Here is a 23,463-nt window from a genome sequence, read left to right as displayed (position 1 = left end):
TTCTTTATAACCGCTACCTTAGACCAGGTTATGCCATGCATGGACAGGGCATGGATCCGGGACCTGTACTGTATGAGATGGTACTGTACTTCCAGTGCAGGCAGACCAAGCTACCTTAGGCCAAGGTTGGACCGGCTTAATTAAGGTAAACTCGGTGGTTGTGAGTCTTGGCCGAGGTTGAGCAATAATATCGTGCATAGAGCCACGGGGTCAGTCCAGAAGCTCTGAGGTCGAGAATCAAAGACATCCATCCAATGACGAGAGGTTCCGTGACTACATGCCGGAAACATCAGCTTGAAATGATGGAGCGCGTGGTAAAAAGCCTCAAACATCACCTGTTAACGAGAGAAGCTGGGGGAAGGAAACCTGGGGTCGAGGAGAATCACGATAGAATGATGTATTATCATGACCATGACAGTCCAAAAAGAACAGTCTAACCCCCAACATCTCCTCAGGAGAACCCCCAAACTTGGTTATGTGCGGTGATGAGCATCGTTTTCAATATTCATTGTGACAATGCTGATCAATGCCAATTATCGTTTGGTTTCAGTCCTTTTTGACAGAACTCTCCGATCATGGCTGGGCACTTGACACTTGACTAGGTAGACCTATTTACTTTCCTGATTATAAGGCTGGTAATGAAACTCCAAAGCTTCCATGATTTTATACACACCTACCAACCTAGTAAGTATCTGACATTCCCCCGCAAACCTTGTCGTAACACAACACGAAGACGAAATGCAATGCATAGCATTGCATTGGATGCACACTTTCTTTGGTTCTGGGTCTCTAGCTGGGTAGATTGACAAGGTGAGGAGTAAGATCAAGGTGCAAAGTGTGTGTGTGTGTGTGTGCGCGTGTGTGTCGTGTTTCGACTTTGGAGTGTTGGAGGTCTCAAACTCGTTGCTAAAAGTAGTCCTTACTACCTTACCTATATTTGTGTTTGTTCTACTCCCCCTTTTAGTTACTCCTCTTAAAACTTTCCCTCCATCCTTTCAACTACCTACTATATTCATTTCCAAAGTCCAAGCTACAACGCAAAACGTTCACAACCAAACAAAATCGAAACACCATACGGATACTCCTTTTCTCTTCCGCCTCATCTTATCTCCTACTATCCGGGGTGACACGGTCTATGTTACGGCCACCTCAAGGACCCTGCCTTTGTCTCTTCCTTCACCTCAGGTCAACCTCTGCCGTGCGACGGTGACTCGCTGAGGTGAGCCCAGGTACCTCAAGCCCGACTCCAAGGGACCAACCACCCCCTGGTCACCTGCTAAACCGCCACACCAGAAACGATCCTAGTTGAGCTCCCTGCTTCTACGTTGTGTACCGGTAGACCTTCTGGACCGTGGCGTGCATATGAGTTTTTGGCTGAGTTATCCTCTTCCGTCTCATCTGATTTGAGTAATTCGACCCCCAGAGGCAAAACGCCAAAAACGCCGGGGTGCCTAAATCGGCCACTTTTGTAGGTAGTGGAGGCTTCAAGGTGCCTGGGTCTGGGTACAGTACTTACACTGCCCTGCCTAGTCCCGTCGGCTTTATAGTGGGCGCCTGCACAAGCTCCATCTAAAATAACCAAACTAACTGTGCGACGTGCGCCAGGGTATTTGACTACCCCCTTGGCCTCCATCTCTTATTCGGTTCAGTCCAACCTCACTCTTCTTTCCACCGAAACAACTGACAAGTCTCTCTCTTCAACTTATCGAGGTCTTTGCTGTCTCAGCACTGCTGCGGACTGTCCATTTTGCCTCTGTTGAAGACTTGACCATGGGCCGTATGCCGGCCTACATCTTTGTCGTCAGGTACGTTTTCAGCTACCTTTCCAGACCCCTGTCGTCATGATGCATCGTCGCAACCAGATCGCGTAGCCCTAGCGCTGCGTATGCGTATGCGTACAGCATGACAGTATAGGCATGATGTTGATTACAGAACTCAACTAACCTCTATTCTAGGCACGGCAACCGCCTTGACGCTGCTGACAAGAAATGGCATCTTTCATCACCTACACCCTATGATCCCCCTCTGACCTACGGCGGCTGGCTTCAAGCCAGAGCTGTTGGCAACCAAATATCCAGTATTCTCGAACAAGCGAAGAACGAGTACGAGACGACTTCCAAAGGCACAAAAAAGCGACGTAGATTCAAGGTCGTCATTCATAGCTCGCCATTCTTACGATGCGCCCAGACATCCATCGGAATCAGCTCTGGTCTTGCACAGACTCCCCATGAATCGCCTTACCGTCCGAACGACATATTCGTTTCCGCAACGGGACCACCAAAGCACTTTCGATCTACAATATTACGTTTGGATTCCTTTCTCGGAGAATGGCTGTCCCCCGAGTACTTCGAACAGATTACCCCACCACCTGGTGCAGCCCTCATGCTTGGAAGTGCGAAGGCCGAACTCCTACGACGCGAGGACTACAGTGCACTGACATCTGCACCCGCTCCAACTCCGATGCCTCATAGAGGCTCTAATGCTTCTCTCTGGAACGGATCTCCTGCCGCCAGTCCGTCTCTTGGACCCTTGAGACCAGGGTCTGCAGTGGAAGGCTCAACAGGGTCGGCTATGGCTGCGGCTCTAACTGGGCAGCTGGCAACTCAGATGGAAAAGAAAGGTTACACAGTCCCAAAGCCGAACTATGCTATCTCGAGTTCCGGAAAGATCCCCGACGGATTCGTGGCCCACGCGCGTGACGAGTGCGTTGTGGTGGATTACCAATGGGATTCCATGAGAGCTCCACTAGATTTTGGAGATGGCGGCCAGCTTGGAGAAGAGTGGACAGACATGCACAAGAGATTTCGACGCGGTCTGAAGAAGATGATCGACTGGTACGCTACGACTGATGCGCCTGATGAGATGGTAACGCAGGCTGCCGGAGCTTCACCGAATGACACACATGACCCCTCGATTTCTGAAGACGAGGATGTAGAGACCGTTGTTATTCTTGTATCTCACGGAGCTGGATGTAATGCTCTAATCGGCGCTATTACTCATCAGCCTGTTCTTATGGATGTTGGAATTGCCTCCATCACTATGGCAGTTCGGAAACAAGATGCCGACTACGACACTCTCCTGGCTGCATCAGCAAATGAAGCCCCAAACTCTGAACCCCATGTCTCCCCCCATCAGATGTACGATATTCGCATGTCTGCAAGCACAGAACATTTGCGCTCAACAACCTCGACTCCCGTATCATCCCGATCAACTTCAGCTGATGGTTTCCCTGCTGCTATCCGCGGCCGCAACCCCAGCATCAGCAGTACTGATGGACCTGGCCCACTCATTGGTTCTTTCGTCTATTCCGACCCTATCATTCCCATGGGCAGTCGTAGTGCTTCGGCCAGTGCAACTGTGGGATCGTCTTTACGTCGAACTTCTGGGTCACAGCGGCCACTGAATCGAGGACCAGCTCTTACCACGGCAACAGGCGAATCAGGCTCAAGGAGCAACTCCCCGAGCGCCAATGCATCGTTCGGCCTGTGGACACCTGGGCCTTCGTCACTTAGACTGATGGATGATGGTAGTGATGATGCCTCCGACAAGGAGGACTTCGATTCCGTGCTGCCTAACTTTAGCCGTTTTAAAGGTATTCCGGAAGACAACAAGGGAGAAGCCCAAGCTTCTGCTGCCATGTCTACTTCGAACTCATCTACGCAATCATCTTTTTCTTCACGCTTTGAGCTCAACTCTACAAACTCATTATCTATGAGCTTGCCGCCCGCGGCCATCACCTCACTCAGCTCGTTCTCGTTCCCACCAAGTGGGGAGACTACTCCAAAGGCCACGCCCCGAGGTCCTATTCTCTCGGCCCCTATCAGAATCAAGACAGATATCTTACACGATTTTGACAAGCCCGCTGAAGAGCTTCAAATTGGACAACTTGGAGATGGTCTGGGCGGACTTTGGGGTCTTCCTCGACCTCCTGGCGAGGCCGAGCGTTTCCGCGATATGAGTCTTTCAAAACGACGTTGGACGACTACCGAGCGCGCCTAGAGCTCGACTCTCTTTGATACCCCACAATACTTGCCCTTTGACAGGATGATGACTCAAATATCCTTTTCTCTCGAGGACTAGGGCAGAACATTATTAATGTCTTCGCCTTATACTATTTCAGCGCGCGTTGCTTCCTGCTAGTCGTTTACTCTTACTCACTCAACGACAGGCAGGTCTGTCTTTTTACTCATGGCATCGGCGAACTGGCGGGATACCATCCACTCATGAAATGGAGCACAGCAATGATATGCCGGACCTATTGGCATTGGGATTGATACCTAGGGAAGGGATGAATTTACAGGGACAACAACATGTTTCATTGAGTTGCTAAGAGCATATTGCTTTGCACTTTGGGATCCGGCGCATGGTTTTTACGGCGAAAACGGCGGCAATGTATTCTGGTACGTGGGAAAGCATATAGCGATACCAGGATTATAGGCACAATCGCCGTCAAGAGCCCAAGATTGCTCAAATGTATTTTGTTTAGAAAGTGAATACCAACTCTCATCTTCACTACCTTATTCGGCCACTGTGCGTGACAAGCTAAAGTAAAACACCTGAGAGATGCGTATAATTATGTTTTGATTCATCTATCCATCACAACAGAAAGTCAATAACACGATCTAGCTGTTCATGATCTATGTGCGTAAAACAAATGATATGGTCAGCGCTCGAATTCTGCTTTAAATGCGCACCCACCGCCGATGGGAAAATACAATTCATGTCATGCCCAGCAACCAACGCCTACCATCCACTGTGACCTTGCCCAATGGTCAACAATCCGTGTCGAACCCCTGAAAAATCCGAAAGCAAGCTTTTGTTATCTATGCCTATATCGCTTTACCGCTTCGATTTCTTGGCAATTGCATCTAGCCGAAGACCTTGTTCATGGCCTGGTGAGCCAGCTCGACACCAAGGAAAGTAGCAGCGTTGGCGGGCACAGCACGAGCAAGGGCAGGACCAAATCCAGGGAAGAATGCCTTGACACCACCCTTTCCGTAGAGTTCACGAACGATGCTGCCAACGGAGACGTTGCCCTCCGAGGTCTGCAGGCGAGACTTGACCGTATCGATGGGGAAGACAGGTATCCACATGGCAACTCCAGCGGCAGCTCCAGCGCATGTGATCGCACTAAGACTGAGTTGACCGCTGGGCTTTCCAGTAAGGGGATCAATCGGTGTCATCTTTCGCTTGATGTACTCGTAGGCGGCGAAGTAGGCAGCTGAACCGGGGCCGTCACGGGCGAGAGTAGCAGCGCTACCGCGGAAGACGCTGCGGATACCGCCCTCCTTGTAGAGCTGGCGGACGACGTCAACGCCTCCGTTGTACTTGGGCTTCTCGCCGGGAGCAAGCTGCTTCTGGCCCTGGACTTGGAGGATGACCTTGATGCGCTCGAAGGGTGCTGTGATAGCGGTCATGGGAATGGCGGAGATGAAGCCGGCGGTTGAGATCTGGGCGATTGTGAGACCCTCGGCGGGGACTTCACTAACACCTCGGACGATTTGCTTGCCGAGGTCGTAACCCCAAAAGGACACAGCAACTAGGTAGCTAGGTCAGTTGACGGCATATGAAGCTGAAAAGGTATCTTAACGTACACATGGGTGTAACACCGACAAGAGGCGCGCTTACGCCAGCGTAAAGACCTCTTCGCAGACCATCACGAGCAATACTCTTGCGTACAACATCGATGGCAGAGGAGTAAACACCTCGCTCAGCGGTTTGAAGGCGGACTTTGACAAGATCGAAAGGATGTCCCACTACGACAGCGCAGAGACCACCAAAACCACCAGCTGCAAAGGCGCGAAGCTGCTGAGCGAGGCCAGATGATGCGCCGGCCTTGGAGTCATCTTTTGGTTCAGGCGCGGGCGCAATGGTCTTCAACTTGTCTACGACACGGGCCTCGATGGCGGAGTCTGGGGTATCGGCGGAGGACATTGTGAAGAGTTTGGATGGGGAGGATGGCCGGGAAGGAGGAGGCGCTGAGAGGTGAGGTAAAGGAAGGGTTTATGTTTGGTTTTGACAGAATGAACCTCGGAATGAGGAATGTGGAGGACGGGAGTGGGATAAGAAGAGTGTGGGGTGGTCTCGGCCGAGGGGAGGGTGTAGCTTGTAACCAAGAGCTTATGATGTAAGTCGAGTAAATGGAAGGTCAAGCTGATACGGATACAGCAGAGAGCTATTGGGATATAAAGCAAAAAAGAAAAAGTGCAATAAACAAAGGGAGAGGGAAATAGTGAGAGTATATTAACCAAGATCTGATCGGGCACGTCACAGGCGTATTTTCTAAGCTTCTATTCGATCGGTACGAGCTTGACCTGAGGTTCTGTAATAGAGCTTCACGTCCAGGCGCATCCCTTGCTGAATTATCTATACAGCAACTAAATAATAATAATTATCAATCTGTTTTTTTCCCACTGGGTAGTACTACAGCTAGTAAATCTAATTCTCCAATTCCCCTCGGTCTTCCGGGGCAATGATCTCTCACTCACCCCCGATCCCCGAGCCCCGGTCCCGGCTCTGTTCGTTTTTTTGTTGCCTCGGCTTCGGCTCGCGGGGTGCATCATGAGTCTCACTGTCTTCCCCACTTGGAAAAGGACCGAGTTTCGTGGGGTACTAGAGGCCGGCATATCATTGCTGTGGAAGCTGATGTCACTTGCAATGCAATGCAGTGCAGTGCGCTGACTGCAGAGCATGCGGTTACACTGCTACAGCAGCCCGGCCAGACGGAATTGAGTCGGGATTAAAAGCTCTGCATCTAGGGCTCAAATGAGGTCAAGTGAGGTCATACACCAGATCTTCAGGTCAGATTAGGCTCTTTCAGTTGGAGAAGAGCCCCACAGTCCCCATCTCCTGCATCTGACTATCACATGCAAACCGCAATCCTGTCTCAGATATCCATTCCTTCACTGGTATTATAGACTGATCACGAGCTATAGATACTTAACAAGCAAGATTTGTAAATAGGTAGTGTTTGAAGCCTGCTCTATTGCTGGATATACACCTGTCTTACCCCTCTACTCTAAAGTTTCTGTCTCCATGATGAGAATCCAAGTAGTACATATTATAATGATACATGTGATCCTCCACGTGCCCCATGAATGACCTTGTTGGCCAATTCCAGGCATACATAGCCTGAACTGCCTGAGAACACCAAGACAAACCCGACTGGCAACGGTATTGGCCCATTTACCAGTCTCTGCTCTTTGGCGGCTTACCGTTATTCCAACGTAATATCCTTCAGCAAATAAATCGACAAACATCTGTCCTTCCTTGATCCAAGCAAGTTGTACACTTCGTCTCGCGACAGTGCTTCTCCCCTTCATTGTACATTCCCACCTCTTTCATACTATTCATCCCAACTTGAAACTCGACTTCTAGAATGCCTTCGCTGATGCCAATGTGGGCGTTGCTGGTGGTGCTGGGATTCCTCGTCTGCTGCACCAACAGCTGTTGTCTCCTTCTCGTTCAACTTGCACCACAACGTCTGCCCCTTCTCTCAAAAGATATTCGCGAACTCGATCTCGGACGTCTTCCAACGGAGCTCCTCTTGCTGCCACTACGTGAACAACGCCTAACAACTTGCCACCACTAGGGCTAGCGCTGTGGTCATCCCTCCAGAACTTTGGTGACGAATAGCCTACTACTCCTCTTTGGTTCAGTATACCGCCTAAGCTGTTTCGAAGGTTGTACTCTGTATCCTCTGGAATGCTTAGTAGCAGCCGTTTTGCTGACGAGTATACTAGCGGCTTGGATGAAAGAAAGATTAGAACAGCAATAAAGCATGAGGCCAATGGATCCCATCCGGCCCAGCCCCAAAAGCTCGTCAATATTGTCGATACGATGACCGACACGCTACCCAAGGTATCGGCAAGGATATGCAAGTAAATGCCGTGCATATTCTCGTTGTCGTGGCCGTGGCTGTGGCTGTGGTCATGGCCATGGTTATGACCATTATCATGGCTGTGAGAATGCCCGTGATCGTGTCCATGGTCGTGTCCGTGGTGATGGTGACCGAATGCCATCATTCCAACCAGGTTTACAAGAAGACCCAAAGTGCTCACAATAAAGAGCTCGCCTAATCGCTTTGTTTGAGTTCCCTCCCAGAGCCGTTCAAAAGCCTCAAAGGCAATTTCGACACTGAGTAACCTACACCCAATAAGTTAATAGCGGGCCTGCAGGTGTGCCGAAAGTTACTTACATCAACAAAATACCGTTAGCGAACCCACTCAATGTCTCAATCTTACCGAAGCCATAAGGAAATCTCTGGCTTCGCGGCCATTTGCTCAATACAGCAGCCAACAAGCCGACCATGAGCGCCACGCAATCAAAGAACATATGGATACTGTCGCTCAGTAAACCAAGCGAGTCTGTGACGTAGCCATAAAACGCCTGTACAGCCATGAACGAAAAGTTGAGTCTAGACGGAGATCTGAATTAACCAAACATTGCAGGTAAATTATGTGGTTTCGCTTACGCCATAAAGTAAAAAATACGCCTGGAATCCTTCTCAATCAAGATAGCATTCAGAATTGGAAATCTTGTTGTGTACGGCAGAATCATCCGGGTGAATAATGATCTTTTGCCCTTGTCATCATCATGCGGATGGCCATGATCATGTCCATAATGATTGCTATGGTCATGACTATGTGAGTGGTCGTGAGAGTGATCGTGGGAATGATCGTGATGGTCGTGGTCATGATGGTCGTGAGTTAATTCCGGAGGAGAATAAGTCATGTTGGCCGATTCGGGACCCGGTGTAAGTATGCTCTTGCCCCCCGGAGTTCTCTCTTCTGTCCAGCCCTCCAAGGTGTTTAATGGGGCTGGAGGGAGTTTCTCGCGGGCAATGGTTGCGCTTGTGTTGGACATGCGGGAGCGTCTGTGTCCATGCTTGTGGATGCTCGGATTGTGGGAGTGTGCAGAATGATTTCCATTTCCGTCCGCATGGTCATGGCTAGCATCGTGGTTATGGTCTTCGTCGGGTACTGATGGAAGGCTCCCGTTGGAGAAAGTCGATTGTCGCCTGAGGTTGTTCAACGACGATTGAGAATGACTTCGTGTATGTGAATGCATATGGTTCTGATGCGCATGGGGCAGAGTGGAGGTCGGAAGGGCGTATGAGGACGCCATGTTAATTTATAGGATTCGGGATGGTTGCTCAAGTCAACAGTTCGGTCCTGGACCAAGTCACGGAGACGACGCTCAATGAGGGCGGTGATCGGATATCGGCGCAAGTATTGGCGATTTGAAAGAGAGTCCTTACACCTCCCGTAGGGCCAATCGCAACGTCATCAGTCGAGCATAAAATTGAATTTGTGAAACGGGCGCGTCGCAAGCAGCTGTACGGTATCGGATACAGAGAGGCAAGGGATACAGAGATCGTGGGACGTCTAGAATCCTTTTCAGAGTAGACGCGGGAGGCGTGAAGAGCCGTGGTGGTTGTGGCGGACTAGAGATAGGAGACTCCAGCACGTGGAGCTAAAAGTGACAACCCGAATGAGCAGCGATCGACGGGTAGCCAAGAGGATCAAGACCCAAGATGGAAACAGCTGAGAGAAGGAAAGTTATTGATGACTCGATCGGTGGATTAGAGTTGAGCTATTTGATCCTGGTGAAGTTGTGATCTTGAGTCGGTGAAAGAGTTGCAAAGGTTGTTATGTTCGCCAAGTCTTGATACCATTTTGAAGTCACTTGACTGTTGATCTGGGTTTGCTCCTTCCTGATCCTCCTCTGATACATCATGGATTGGCCCTCATGGCCCTGTCGTTTGGCCGGGGATTGTTAGGGGAGGGCCATTTTTGACTGGCTGAGTGCTGGAAAGTTTGGTGTTCCCCCCTGCATGCGGTTACTTTTCCGCTAAGAGTTAGTGCATTTGATGCTCTAGCTCGCTTTTTAGGCCTAATGCTATCACACCCCGCAGCAGAGTTGCATCTCAACCCCTGAACTTCATCTTGAGATAATCTCCCGTTGCCCGTCTGTATATGCTTTCTAGGCTTTCTAGGGGAGGAAAGAAAACACAGGATCTTGATCCTAAACAACAAAAAGACTTAGGTAATATAGCCTAAGCTTAGGATAACTTTTACTGAGTTTATTTTGACATCTTATATTAAAGTTCGCTGTGTTCTTGTCCCCTGAGGGCTTTGCATTATATGTGCACCCAGCCAGGAAGTGGAAGCACAAATAGGCTGGACAATTCTGGCGTAGGTAGGTAGTTAACAAAAACTACAGCTAGGTGTTTTGTGGCATTTCCATCAATTACCTAGCACTCAAGTACACAGCAAGCAAAATTGATCAAGTCCCAGAGGGATTGGAAGTTTGCTTGCATCCCCTAGATTGCTTTGCTTGGTAGAGAGACATAAGCTGTGGATGACAATCATCACCGTAATTAAGACGAGGGTTTTGCTTGTTAGGCAGCATGTTCCCTCCACTACAGCATAAGAAATCTATATTTATTATTTAGGATTACAGATAGATCAGAGCAGTTGGTGATGCGTCTTGAAGAAAGTTTGAGAGTGGAATAATTCACAGAGCCTTCATTGTTTGAAAGTAGGACACCTTTTTGCCCTATCAACTCTCCCTTACCTTGTGCGGCAATATAATATTCATTGGTCTCTATGTTTGATCGTCTTCTAGGATCAGCTTCAATCGAGATCGCTTTGTTTTTCTATCTTGCCTTGTCTTTCTTGCAGTACCGTCGGTACCTGTGCATCCCGGCCTGTGGAACCTCGAATCTACCTATTTGACCAGTGATTGCAAGGTGGCCTTGGTCTTGGCCAACACAACTCCAACAACGCCCATAACTGGTTGCTGCGGGCACCACCAAAAGGATTCATATCAGTCTCGACGCCATGTTATGATTGCCGATTAATACCTTTATTGATATGTCAGCCGCATTTATTGTCTCCGTCATTGCTGGCGCTCTCAGCTGTGTCCTCCTGGTATGGCTGATACGTGGTCTTGCGATCCTTATCCCTACTCGCTATCAGCCTTCTCAGAAACCTGAAGATGATCATATTCAGATTCTTGTCGTCGGCGACGTCGGGCGCAGTCCTCGCATGCAATATCATGCTCTGAGCGTTGCCAAACATGGTCGCAATGTCGATATCGTGGGCTACAAAGGTATTATTCCATCACCTGAATATCGTGAGTTATGTACACAACCTAACACTGGGTAGAAACCTCAAGACACCCCGATCTCATTGGGAATCCTCGCGTTACTATGTATGCACTCCCACCACAACCTGAGGTCCTTCAATGGGGAACATTACCATTCTTTCTCAACATTCCTCTCAAGGTTTTATGGCAGTTCTGGGGCTTGTTCAGTACCTTGATGTACGATGCTCCTGCTGCTAAATGGATCATCATTCAAGTAAGTTGATATCATATTCACGGTTCTTTTTAGCTTAACGGTATCTAACAACCCCCCAAGAACCCCCCCTCGATTCCGACCTTTCATGTTGCACTCTTGGTTTCCTTCTTGCGAGGCAGTAAGCTTGTAGTGGACTGGCATAATTATGGCTACACTATCCTGGCGCAAGGGAAGTGGTATGTTAAGCCGTTAGTTCCTGTGTACCGTTGGTACGAAACCGGCTTCGGACGCTATCTGGGAGATGTCAACTTTTCTGTCACCGATGCCATGGCCCGTCAGCTCAAAGAGAGGCCTTTCAACCTGAAACGTTCTGTACTCACACTTCATGACCGGCCTGCCCAGGTGTTTCAACCTATTCTCTCTACTACAAAACGTCTGGCCTTTTTGTCTCGACTTGCAGAGACTAAAGACATTGCCAAGGATATTGTCGATGGAGCAGTACGGCTCATCGTGAGTAGCACTTCCTGGACGCCAGACGAGGACTTTGGCCTGCTCCTGGATGCTCTCGTCTCCTATGCCAGTTCCGCTGAGGCCTCACCCATCCTAGCTATAATTACTGGTAAGGGTCCGCAAAAAGAACTCTACCTTGAAAAAATCAAGACACTCCAGGAGGGTGGTAGACTACCTGGCGTTCGTATCATAACGGCGTGGCTTTCCACCAGGGACTATGCTTCGCTTCTTGCTTCGGCAGACCTCGGTATCTCGCTGCATAAGTCCAGCTCGGGCGTTGATCTTCCCATGAAGGTGGTGGACATGTTTGGTGCTGGTCTCCCCGTCGCAGCATACTCTGCTTTCGAGAGCTTCAGCGAGCTTGTCAAGGAAGGTCAAAATGGTTGTGGTTTCGAAACCTCATCAGAATTGGCAGACATCCTTGCAAGACTTCTGAGCTTTTCCGGACAAGAGGAGTTGGCTCGTTTGAAGAAGGGTGCAGTTAGTGAAGGCTCTCTGAGGTGGGATCAGGAATGGGACCGTGTAGTTGGCAAAGTCATTGGCCTTGTTGGTGAAGAGAGCATTTAGATATTGCAACTCAAAAAGGAAATCGATGACGAAACCCATCGTAATGTTCCTGTGCAACAATAAGAAGGGTCACTATTTCACTAATGGTTCAACGCCGATATAAAATACGCCCAAGGCTACATGAAACCGCTCGAACGCTGATGGCCATTGCAAGGCGTTCCAACCACCTAACGCCAACCCACGTATGCTTCCCACTCCCATGATAGCCACATTATGGGGGATAGTCCTGCATCTAATCCTCTCCCAAGCTCTCCCTCACGCACTTTCTGCAGCGTCTTCGGAAATCCTTGTTCTTGCCCTCCCTCTCCTCGCGGAACATCCGTGCAGCCTCCACATTGGCAGGGCTCTCGTCGTTAGGACTGTGGAATAGACTGATGGTGCTGAGAAGAATAGTTTCGGGTGTCTGGACTGGGCTCCAGCGTTCAGAGGCTGCTTCGTAGCCATACTCGTCTTCCTCGGGAGGATGGAGGATAGAAATGCAGAGCTTGCCGTTTTCGTAGATATTCGGGTGGAAAGGAATGGGATCTTGAAATGTGAGTGAAGGTGGCATGTGAGGGTAACTCGACGGAAAGGATAGACGAGCCCGGAAGTTGCCTCCTACGAATCGAGGTCAGCGTATGTCAAAGATCATGAAAGGGAGCGAGGTTAGGCTCTGGTCGTACCGCCGTAGTATTTGCAGTCGTCGCTAATCATGAGCATCACTTCCCACTCAAAGATGTTGTTATCGTTTACGAGGCCGCATGAGATGCCTGGAATATCCTTGCCTGCCTGCATCTCTTTGAGTTGTCGCTTGAGCAACGAAGCTGCTGGAGCAGAACTAGTGGCCATGATGTCTTTGTGGACGAGGCGCTGATGAGGTTCTAGCTTGGTACTTGAATTGGAGTGTGCCAGTGGAAGCTCGTGAGGATGTGTATATATGTATGTGCACGATCAGTCCGCAGATGTGTGATCCATTACTTGGTAAGGTGCCTTACCTTATGAGATATCCTGGTAGCGGCGGATTGTGGGGGAGTCGTTGGGCTTTAGCTGGAAAACGGCCCCACCTCACGGTTTCCGTGAACATAGGTAGTATGTATGGATTCATGTGATAACCTAAGGCAAAGTAAAGACGGTAGTGAAATACTGTTATATTTATTTTACAATATTGGATGCTTTGGTTTGTGTCTATTGAGTCATGGAAGAAATGGGTTGCGCTTGGAATATGTATGCTGTTCCATGTTAATCTTGTCGAGTGTTGACTTCACTCACACCGACCTCCGTATTGTTGTAATGTCTCCAACCATATGTTTCATTCTTGACTGTTATACACTGACTAAACTCTTCATATAAAACCATGTTGAACACGGGGTATCATCGAGCGACCTAGACGTCCATCACTTCTTTGACGTCCCAAATCCAGTAAAGCCCATCGCTGCCATCATATCGTCTTCGTCATGTTCGCCATCAACACGAACGTCCTCTCCATATTCCATCTTCACCCTTGCCTCCCCCTTCTTTTTTATCCTCTTCCTTTCATTATCCTCTCTTCTCTTCTTCCTTCGCTCTTCGGCTTCTTTCTCAGCCTCTTCTTCTCGCAACTGTAGTCGTTCGTGCAGGCTAGTCTGCTTCTCCTTCTCCAACTCGTCTCGCCGTCGGATGTAGTACTCAATACGTTCGTGGACTTCCTCTGCCGTCGCGCGCTTGACTTCAGTCGTCTGGCCTGTATTTATCAAGTGCTGTGGTGTGTTGAGATGCTCGATGTATTGCTTGTTGTCTTTGAACGTGAGATCGCAAGGCTCACAGTAGAAACCAGCTCCTCGGCCACGCTTTCCGACGCCTGCACCTCCGGGGACAAGCTGTGTTTTTCCGATTTGTTGTGTGAGGTCTATAACATTCCGGCGTGCTGATGTGTATGTTTCGTCGCCCGTTAGAGGCTTGTGGTATTTCTTGCCTGCAAGCTTGGCTTCATAACGCGCCTTGGACTCTTCTTTTTCTTTTGCCTCGCGTTCATTGGCTCTCGCAGCGTATTCGTCGAGATCATAGGTCTTTCGAAAATCGGTATCGCCTGATGGCGCGCCACCATAGGCGCCTTTCTTGGAGTCGGACATTGGGTTATAATAATATGTGAAGAGCAAAGCGTATAGTTATAGACTGATCATGGATGATAAAAGTTGGGGCGTGATCATAGTGTAGAATTTATACCAAGTCTAGCCAAAAGTAGACTCACAAGAAAACAGTGTGTAACTTAAAACCATAGTCTTAAAATGCGATTTCGTTTCTCGCTTCTGCATTACAAGCTATAATTCATCTATATTATGCTCGCGTCGACTATGAAAACTTTAGCATTGGGTCTGTGAGACATACTGAGCCCTCGACTTTTCTTCGAAACCCGCTGCATCGTCCTGGTGCTAAACATGACCTGACCCGTGCGATTTATCCCAGGCCAGAATTGCTTTAGAGCGACAGGGGTACTTGGCATGAGGTCACAGCAACCTTAGGAAGCGCTAAAAATACCCCGCCGCGGGGCAACTCTTTTTTTGAGTCGCGACCTGGGGACAATTTTTCACCACGAAATACCACTGCGAGAGTCAGACGTAGAAGGATCACAATGTTATACCTCGTGGGACTTGGTCTCTCTGACGAGACAGATATTACTGTCAAGGGTCTTGAGGTCGTTAAGAAAGCCTCCAGGGTCTATCTGGAGGCTTATACTAGCATTCTGCTTGTCGAGCAATCTGTCTTGGTACATGCCACCATTCCCTAACCCAAGAGCCAATACTAATTATGCTAGGAATCGTACTATGGACGGTCCATCACTGTAGCTGACCGTGAGATGGTTGAGTCAAACAGCGACGAGATCCTCCGAAATGCGCAGAACGAAGATGTTGCGTTCCTTGTAGTTGGAGATCCCTTCGGGTACGATCTAGTGATCCAACTTGCAGCTGTATACTGATACGTCACAGAGCTACCACTCATACGGATCTCGTTCTTCGAGCCCGGGAACTCGAAATCCCTGTCCGAACCGTTCCCAATGCCTCCATCATGTCCGGGATTGGTGCATGCGGTCTACAGCTCTACAACTTTGGACAAACCGTGTCCATGGTTTTTTTCACTGAGACGTGGAAGCCCGCATCTTTCTACGATCGGATAAAGGAGAACCGTCAAATCGGCTTGCACACGCTAGTCTTGGTCGATATCAAGGTTAAGGAGCAGAGTCTCGAAAATATGGCCCGAGGTCGTCTGGTCTATGAGCCTCCTCGCTACATGACTGTTGGCCAATGTGCACAGCAAATGCTAGAGATTGAGGATGAGCGTAATGAGGGTGTCTATACCAAGGACAGTCTGGCCATTGGCGCTGCTCGCGTGGGAGGTAAGACGGAGAAGTTCGTGGCCGGTACTTTGGAGGAGCTTTGCTCTACCGACGAGGAGCTAGGGCCTCCTCTTCACAGTCTCGTCCTCCTTGGTCGAAGAACACACGAGCTGGAGCTTGACTACGTCCGGCAGTTTGCGGTTGACAAGGAGAAGTGGGATAGACTATGGAAAGCTGAGTACGGAAAGCAGCTGTGAACTGTTGCTAATGTTGTCATGAATTCGTATCGCCTTTGATAAAAGTCCTATCGTACAAGCGAGATTTGAATTATTCAGAACATTACTCTCGCGAAGCGCGCCAAGATCGCACATCCCCTTCCGAAATCTCCCTCAATGTGTTGGGCGAAGCAGGCTTGCCAGTGACGGCGCTGGAAGCAATGTCGGCAGCGCGGCTCAGCAGGTTCTTGGAAACGAGAGAATAGGTGACCGATACTGTCTTGACGCGGATGATTCCGATGCGAGGGTCATTTTCAGAACCATCATGGACACCGTCACCGAGATCACCAAGCCAAGCCTTGAGTGTAGGGCTGTAGTGCTTGGAAACAAGACTTCGATCTGTGCTAATACTAGCATTGCCAGCAATGGAAGCCCATTCTCCGGAGGCGTTGATGAAAGAAACGTTGACGTGAGGGTCAGCATCGAGGTCGTCGGTCTTGCCGGACTCCGTGTTGGTGTGGAAGAGAAGGTCAATGCCTCCAGTCTCCTGCAGTAGGGTCAGATAGAGTCTCAATTCCAATCAAAGGCACACATACTGTGGCAGCCAGCGCCATGCAGCGAGATACAAGGTTACCAGAGCCTGAGCCCCGGGTGGTCATCATGCCAAACTTCTCCTTGGTGATGAAGTGGACAAGATCCTCAATCTTGGTCTGGAGGGGCACCTCCTCGGCGTTTGCCTTCTTGTAAGGATCGGCAGGGGCATCGCCAGTGTTTGCGTTAGAGAAAGACATCTTGCTTAGTTTTACGTAGTGGGAGTGTTTTGGGTTGTTGATGTTGTTGTTTGAAGATAAGATCAAAGCTCAAGCATAAAAGCTGAAGCTTCGCCAGCAGATTTATATACCTCCTACCAAACAGGCTATTGCTTACACATCATAAGGTAGCATGCAAGCCATCATGGTACAATCGTATGCATTTCATCATCGATGTTCAGTCGACATGTAGGGCAATCGCAGCGGGGTGTTTGAGATCGAGCAATAATTAATGGTGACGTCAGCGTCCATGATGGGGTCCTGCACGGAGGCGTGAAGCTGTTGTGTCAACAAACCCCGCGTCATTCTGCCAAACAAGGACTATAGGTAGATAATATTGGATTTCGGTAAGATGATTTGGGGATCGGGCACAATGTCTACGTCTCAGTCTCACTGGGCTTCTGTTTCTTATAATTCACCCGCCTCCATGATAACGGGAACCAGCATCTCATGGCTGGCCCTGGTCTAATTGGTCCATTATTTAACATGAGGCTACTAAGATCTCCCTACCTTACCTTACCTATCTGAGTGCCGAGAGCAAAAGGAAACGAGTCTTTCCGTTGTGTCATCTTCCGTTCAATGCAGGTTGGCCAATACCGTTATGCAGAGACCCGCTCCGCTCATACCTACACAATGCTTGTTCATTGAGGGCGTCTGCATTGGATTGAATATAGTTTTGGTAATTCGTAGGAAGCCCTGCCAGTGTGAACCCTTGACTTACTGAACATGATTGCATATGAATAAGTACGATATCCTGAATGATTCTAGGGATATCTTCAGAGAGGACGCGAAGGATAATGTGACCACTGAAACTCAAATTGTCTCTTGGTAATTCATAACTCAACTGCAGTCGTTGAAGAATGATCGTTCGAGCCTAGCACGATCTTCGTCAAGGAATAGCATAGCAACCCTTGTGCTACAAGGCTCGAGATGCTATAGGCTATCTGTTTGTTATAGACTTCCGATAGGAAGCTCGAAAAAGAGCTTTGCTCCATCTGCAGCTACATTCCCTGTTATGGAGCCCGTTCAGCTTAATGGCAGTCGAGTGAGCGGTTTACACCACTGAAACATTGGGATGTTACTACTTGGCTGCAGTGCTTTCCTAATTGCAATTGACAGGTAATGAATGTTTGATGACGCCAGAGGATACTGCCATTGCCTCAAGATTCCCGGATGTTTTGTCTCCGTCTACCTACCAAATAAACTCTCTCTGTGGACCTTCGGAGATCTCGATCGCATGGGCTGCCACTTTTGGGAAATTTCAGTCGGCGAGCGGCAAAGACAAGTGCGACGGGTAGCACTCGCCCGGCGGTCCTTGCCTTATTAATTTTGTGTTGCAAGTGGTGCCTTCCTTAATCCGAGCCTATAACGTCACACGAGAAACAGCAGACTTTAGGGACGGGAACTCCACTCCACCCGGCTTAAGCAACCTCAGGTAAGAACATGCCGACCAGTGACTTCCCTACGCACTTCCCGTACACCAGCCCTCAACTTCCTCCATCCCAGACCATTCTGCTATCTACAAGCCAGCACAAACTGACACTGGAGGCATCGCGCCTTTGCTGTTGTTAACTGCAATTCGCAAATCCAATCGAGAGACAAGCGGATAGCATTTCCCTGGCCGGTTGTGCCTTTTCCACTCTTCACTCACTCGACTACCCTACTCCCCTCGTTTCCCAGACCGCATCACAGCAAAAGAGACAAACCCTTAATTCAGTGCCGGCGCAACAGGATTGCAGCATACCTACTTCTGCATTCTGTTCTTCTATTAAAGTCTGCCGGTTACACACTTCATCTTCTTTCCCATTTTATTTTCATCCACCCTGTCCATTGCCATCGACTGTACAAAGACCATCCCACCCATTTGTGGTCTTAGTTTCTGGCTAAGCTCACGACATCTTCATTTCACTTCTGACCAACGCAGTTGTTACTCGTCCGCTCTCGTTGACTGGAACTTGCGATCGTTTATTCGACGTCATTCGTTCAATTAGCCATCCGCATACGTCAACTATCGTCCAAACGTGACCATGACATCAAACACCCCCGCGGTTAGTACCTCAATGATATTCATCCTGGAGTTAGCTGACAAGTTACAGACGGCTTACCCGTGGGAATGCCGGGACAAGGAAGACCAGGCTAAGGCCGCCTTTAACCATCCTCTCCGCCGTGCAAATCAGTCTCTCACTGAAGAGAACATGAAACTCAAGCGTATTCTGCGCGAAAACGGCATTTCCTGGTCCTCTGTCGCTCTGAACCACATGAATCAAGACAATCCTTTGAAGCGCAAGACCCGATCTTCTATGACCGCTCAGGAGCTCGGTCATCCATACCTTCCTATGGAAGTCATTCTTCGTATTCTGAAGTTTGCTATGAAATCTCCTTTCCCAATTGTCGATCCTCTGTCCCCCCTTACACCTGAGAACATGTCTGACAAAGAGAAAACGCGAGGCAACCAGATTGCCATTAATTTCCTGGCTACCTGCAGAGCTCTTCACCTTGAAGGTACTCGATACCTGTGGGAGTCGAACAACTTCACTTTCACAACTCCTCAAGCTGTTCGCACCTTTGCCGAGCTTCCCGTCAAATTTCGTCAGGGTATTACGCATGTCACCTTTCGTGTTATTGCACGATACTATGACGATCAGCCTTGTCGTCGACACAAACTGGACCGCTGTTATCACGGCGATTTGAAGAAGGACCACGTCTTGAAAGTTCAGCAACGTCCAACCGAGTCTCCTCTCGTTCGTGGTGGCTTCCGGTGCTACACTTGGAACCAGATTGTCGACTTTCTCGAGGGGCTTCGTGCACCCTTCGATCCGAGTTACCGAAACAGGAAACAGCCACGACCACGAATGCTGCCTTCTCTTGTGTCTCTGCGCCTGGACCTGGTGAACTTTTCCGACACCCTTCTCCCCTTCTCCGGATCCGAGCTTCACGATATTTGCTCTCATGAACTCGGCTGCACCCTGAACGAGCTCCAAGTCACGGGTATGCCCTTTGATGATACTGGAATGAAAGCATCTGCCGAAATGAGCGGCATGCTCAAAGACGAAGGTTTGTATCTTGATGGCCCGGCTTCCTATATGGCTCACTCTAGGCATCTTCAACCTCTCTCTGGCAAGAAATGGTGTGCCCGAGTGATTCGAGCGTGGAAGCCCAAGGATGATGATGACGAAGACAGTGAAAACGATTCGGATACTGTTCATGGACACTCACACAGCCATGTCAGGCTTGGCGCTTTGCCTCCTGCACCCAACGAAGAGGGCCATCCAGCTTCAAATCGCGACGAAGAAACAGTCATTTGGAAACGAGTGCCGATCTCTAGAGACATGGAGAAGCGGGATTGGGTCCAGTTTTCTCGCTCTAGTGGATACGAGATTAGCGATGTCGATTGGGACAGCGACGAGGAGGGTATCTGCCCCTGTTGCGGAGAATCCCACCCAGGCTCGTCCTTCCTGGAGATTCTAATGGATGAAGACCTTGCTGACTGAGAATCAGTATAATGATACTATGGGACATTGGCGTTGAAATCGGGTAATCGATGATGGGGTTGTTACGAATTATATGTTTATGTCCGAACATGCTTAGATACCCTTACAAGCGATGAGGATGCTAATGCTTTTTGTTGTTGTTTTTAACGAACCGGAATGGAGTCTCAGGAACAAAACGGTATGGAGAATTAGCGGGATGGGAATAATGGGCATCATCTTTAGACAGGTCAATGGCCAATTATGTGCCCACATAGGCAAAGGCTGCCGGGATTGAAGGTGCAACATGGAAACACTGAATATGAGTGACAGATTGACGTTTTGCGACATGAGCAATTCGTATATGGTCTATAGGGGTCTATGAATTCGATCGCATTATGTAACAGTGGCAATATTATCATGGTTGATCAGATACCCGAGTCGTCCTGCTCCATCTTCATCTTGTGTGAGAAGTCGTTCCATGCTTTGCAACCTTCTTCGATATCCTTGTATTCCTGGTCCGACACGAGGCTTGGGATCTCGTCTTCTCGAACAACAAATTGTAGCGAGAAGCCTTCCGCAGCATGCCAACCTATATGGCAGTGCATGAGCCACACACCTGGATTGTCGGTGAGAAATGCGATCACAAGGTGCCCTTTGGCAGGTAAGAGAGCAGTGTCACGGCGTGGGGGGTTTTCTGTGTTGAGGGTGACATTTGAATCGTATGGACCGGGGCCTTGAGCGAGAATCTGAAAATCGAATCCGTGAAGGTGGATAGGATGAGAGATATCCTGCTCTGTCTCAATAGCAAGGTAAACCCAGACATCCCTTTTGGGAACACGAATGACAGCATTAGACTTAGTGAATGAGGCGCTGTTATTGAGCTTGAGGAGCGAGGGTTCGCCCCATTCTGCGATCATGGTGGTGCTGTTAAGCGCCCATTTGATGATGCCATCTGAGTTCCAAGAGCGGTTGGCGTTCTGTATGACTTCCATCTCAGGAGGTCCAACATTGCGAGGAACGACAGGTACAATGCTCTCGTAAGGCTCATCTTGGCAATGATCCTCGTGTTTGCGTCCTTTCGTCGTGGGTGTAGTGCTGTTCGATGCATAAGATACAATACCGAGCGCATTTTGAGGATTGACGTTTCTGGTGCAGTCAAGTTGGGGGATAGCGCGAAGCCAAAATGACGATGCCTTTGAAGCTTGGTTTGCCGTGACAAGAATATCCATACGTTCACCTAGAGAATATTAGAAAAAAGTACTAGGTAAGGAGTTGTGAGAACAGTACCAATTGCGAGGCTGATGTGGTCGGTTTCGTAGGGCTTAACTGCTACAAAGTCTACCGCAATGACTTTGAGAGTATGATGATCGATGGAAAACTTATATAGAGTATCAATCCCAGTGTTGATGAGACGTAGGCGATATGTCTTGCCCTCCTTGAAATCTAGTCTGAACCTCTCTCCAGTCTGGTTCTTATCGGTATCATTTCTATGGACATTAGTACCGTTGATTAGAACATTATCCATCAGCGCAGGACCCTCTCGCTGGACATCATGTAAAAGTTGATTGACAGTCTTGTGCGACCAATCGCTGAGCATGATGGTCCCAACATCCTCATCATAGTTGGCGCTTGCGGGACCACGAATGATCAAACCACCGTAAACACCATCATACGTCTGGAGCCCAAAATGAGAGTGATACCACGAGGTACCGTACTGGGTCGCACGCCATCTGTATGTTACAGAGGACCCTGGTGCAACAGGGCACTGGGTAATAGCAACAACACCATCGTGAGGGTTTGTGTAATTTTGATGAGTGCCATGGAAGTGAAAGGATGAACCGTTGGATGAAGTCTTCAGATTACTTGTCATATGAACGACAACATTATCGCCCCAGTCGGCAAATATAGTTGGCCCTTGAAAAGTTAGCTCCAGTTCGGCATATGATCCAAGTCTGCATTCTCATACCTGGTATCGTTCCGTTAATAGCTTGGGCGAATCTGGGAACTCCATCCGGAGCAAAGGTTATCTCGCTGATTTCAAGCCAGTATTCTCTCGTCACACCAGTATCAGGAACAACCGAGTAGTAATCACTGTGGATATCGAATCCACACCATTGGTCTCGAGTAGTAGGTGTGTTTCCAGAACATGATCCTTGATTCTGAAACTTGGAATTGGCGGGCTCCGGCAAGGCGGTTAAGGGCGAAGCCAAAGCGATGAGAAAGATCGAAGACAGTCTGGACATTGCAAAAGATGATTAAAGACTTTTCATTGACTTATTAATTTAAGCGTGAGTTATCGCCATTATGCCACGATGAACCCCTTCTTTTAAACCATTACTTCGACTCACGAGAACGGAACTCCCGTCACGAAGAACAGAGTCTTGTCGGATCACCATAAGCCGCAAACGGGATCAGCGAGATAAATTCTAGTCATATCGAATACAGAAATACCTTAGACCTCGTGGGAAGTCCTGTGTTGAGAAGCCACGGCGTCGAATCGCACTTCATCGGAAGGACCGAACATGTTGATGGGGTCGGCGAACGATCGATTCTGACGAGTTGTCTCCTGAGATTCACGTGATTCAATACACACATGAACTGGTTTCCTGGAACCTTGATTGTGATGTACTTTGTCATCCGTGTCAGGGGCTTGAGGAAGAGGAGCCTCAGGGCATTTGATAGGCATTGATTGCATCAGATCGCATCAGATCGGAATTGCCGAGCTGTCAACACGAGCTCATGGGAGTGCCGTTACTAGCTTCAACTTTAACAGAATTACATCGCTGTAAAGTTTTGAAGTGTTCAAGTATCGAAGACGTATGATTTGGCTCTTCCCATATGATAATATCGTCCTGAAAGTCTCTGGGCTCGCCGTATCCCAAACTCGGGTTTTTTTATAAGGGAAAAGAGATCACGTGAAAACTATCGCACAATGACTTCAAGGGTTCATCTGATATAGAGAATTGTTTGTTCTGACATGTGGCTAGCGCGAGGTCGTTGAGCGTCAAGGTGAGGCTCATTCATGTAAGTGAAAGTTATGGATCTTACCTGGATGCAAGGATAAGGTGACTAGACTAGGCACCTAGGAATGGAAGTTGATCTCCACTGGAAGGAAGCTTCCCGCCAACGTCACCTGACGTCGCGACTCTCTAGGCGCTTTGCGCTTTCTCCGGGCGCGCCCCTGCCTGTCGTCTCTTTGGGCGTGTGAACTGAAACCGCGACTCCCAATTTGATATACTTTCCTTATCTTCAACACAACTCAGGTTCGTGCAGTTCACAACTCACAACCTGCAACGAA

General features: G+C 48.9%; 10 protein-coding genes across 10 annotated transcripts; 4 read left to right on the top strand and 6 right to left on the bottom strand.

The window, feature by feature from the left end:
• Positions 1-1,770: 1,770 nt before the first annotated feature.
• On the top strand, positions 1,771-3,999 carry FTJAE_7258 (phosphoglycerate mutase; the record flags this gene model as incomplete). Its single annotated transcript, XM_037353957.1, has 2 exons — positions 1,771-1,805; positions 1,956-3,999. The coding sequence occupies 2 exons, from the start codon at positions 1,771-1,773 to the stop codon at positions 3,997-3,999; spliced, it is 2,079 nt and encodes a 692-aa protein (XP_037205665.1).
• Positions 4,000-4,868: 869 nt separating this feature from the next.
• Positions 4,869-5,934, bottom strand: FTJAE_7257 (solute carrier family 25 member 46; the record flags this gene model as incomplete). Its single annotated transcript, XM_037353956.1, has 2 exons — positions 4,869-5,539; positions 5,595-5,934. 2 exons carry the CDS (start codon positions 5,932-5,934, stop codon positions 4,869-4,871), a joined length of 1,011 nt encoding a protein of 336 aa, XP_037205664.1.
• A 1,439-nt stretch (positions 5,935-7,373) lies between these two features.
• FTJAE_7256 (zinc transporter) lies at positions 7,374-9,126 on the bottom strand (the record flags this gene model as incomplete). Its single annotated transcript, XM_037353955.1, has 3 exons — positions 7,374-8,145; positions 8,198-8,416; positions 8,474-9,126. The coding sequence occupies 3 exons, from the start codon at positions 9,124-9,126 to the stop codon at positions 7,374-7,376; spliced, it is 1,644 nt and encodes a 547-aa protein (XP_037205663.1).
• A 1,751-nt stretch (positions 9,127-10,877) lies between these two features.
• On the top strand, positions 10,878-12,382 carry FTJAE_7255 (beta-1 4-mannosyltransferase; the record flags this gene model as incomplete). Its single annotated transcript, XM_037353954.1, has 3 exons — positions 10,878-11,115; positions 11,172-11,365; positions 11,426-12,382. 3 exons carry the CDS (start codon positions 10,878-10,880, stop codon positions 12,380-12,382), a joined length of 1,389 nt encoding a protein of 462 aa, XP_037205662.1.
• A 232-nt stretch (positions 12,383-12,614) lies between these two features.
• Positions 12,615-13,210, bottom strand: FTJAE_7254 (ubiquitin-conjugating enzyme E2; the record flags this gene model as incomplete). Its single annotated transcript, XM_037353953.1, has 2 exons — positions 12,615-12,979; positions 13,045-13,210. 2 exons carry the CDS (start codon positions 13,208-13,210, stop codon positions 12,615-12,617), a joined length of 531 nt encoding a protein of 176 aa, XP_037205661.1.
• Positions 13,211-13,755: 545 nt separating this feature from the next.
• FTJAE_7253 (C2H2 finger domain protein) lies at positions 13,756-14,469 on the bottom strand (the record flags this gene model as incomplete). The annotated part of the gene is made up of 1 exon (XM_037353952.1): positions 13,756-14,469. The coding sequence occupies one exon, from the start codon at positions 14,467-14,469 to the stop codon at positions 13,756-13,758; it is 714 nt and encodes a 237-aa protein (XP_037205660.1).
• A 500-nt stretch (positions 14,470-14,969) lies between these two features.
• FTJAE_7252 (diphthine synthase) lies at positions 14,970-15,928 on the top strand (the record flags this gene model as incomplete). The annotated part of the gene is made up of 3 exons (XM_037353951.1): positions 14,970-15,104; positions 15,153-15,277; positions 15,325-15,928. 3 exons carry the CDS (start codon positions 14,970-14,972, stop codon positions 15,926-15,928), a joined length of 864 nt encoding a protein of 287 aa, XP_037205659.1.
• Positions 15,929-16,010: 82 nt separating this feature from the next.
• On the bottom strand, positions 16,011-16,677 carry FTJAE_7251 (blue-light-inducible Bli-3; the record flags this gene model as incomplete). The annotated part of the gene is made up of 2 exons (XM_037353950.1): positions 16,011-16,433; positions 16,483-16,677. The coding sequence occupies 2 exons, from the start codon at positions 16,675-16,677 to the stop codon at positions 16,011-16,013; spliced, it is 618 nt and encodes a 205-aa protein (XP_037205658.1).
• Positions 16,678-18,722: 2,045 nt separating this feature from the next.
• On the top strand, positions 18,723-20,186 carry FTJAE_7250 (uncharacterized protein; the record flags this gene model as incomplete). Its single annotated transcript, XM_037353949.1, has 2 exons — positions 18,723-18,743; positions 18,792-20,186. 2 exons carry the CDS (start codon positions 18,723-18,725, stop codon positions 20,184-20,186), a joined length of 1,416 nt encoding a protein of 471 aa, XP_037205657.1.
• A 404-nt stretch (positions 20,187-20,590) lies between these two features.
• On the bottom strand, positions 20,591-22,408 carry FTJAE_7249 (laccase precursor; the record flags this gene model as incomplete). The annotated part of the gene is made up of 3 exons (XM_037353947.1): positions 20,591-21,402; positions 21,453-22,079; positions 22,132-22,408. 3 exons carry the CDS (start codon positions 22,406-22,408, stop codon positions 20,591-20,593), a joined length of 1,716 nt encoding a protein of 571 aa, XP_037205656.1.
• Positions 22,409-23,463: the final 1,055 nt, after the last annotated feature.

The sequence above is a fragment of the Fusarium tjaetaba genome, assembly GCF_013396195.1.
Source record: "Fusarium tjaetaba strain NRRL 66243 chromosome Unknown NRRL66243_c0000145, whole genome shotgun sequence".
In the NCBI taxonomy this organism is placed as follows: Eukaryota; Fungi; Ascomycota; class Sordariomycetes; order Hypocreales; family Nectriaceae; genus Fusarium; species Fusarium tjaetaba.
The sequence above is the reverse complement of the archived record's forward strand: the minus strand, read 5'-3'. Positions and strand labels throughout refer to the sequence as shown.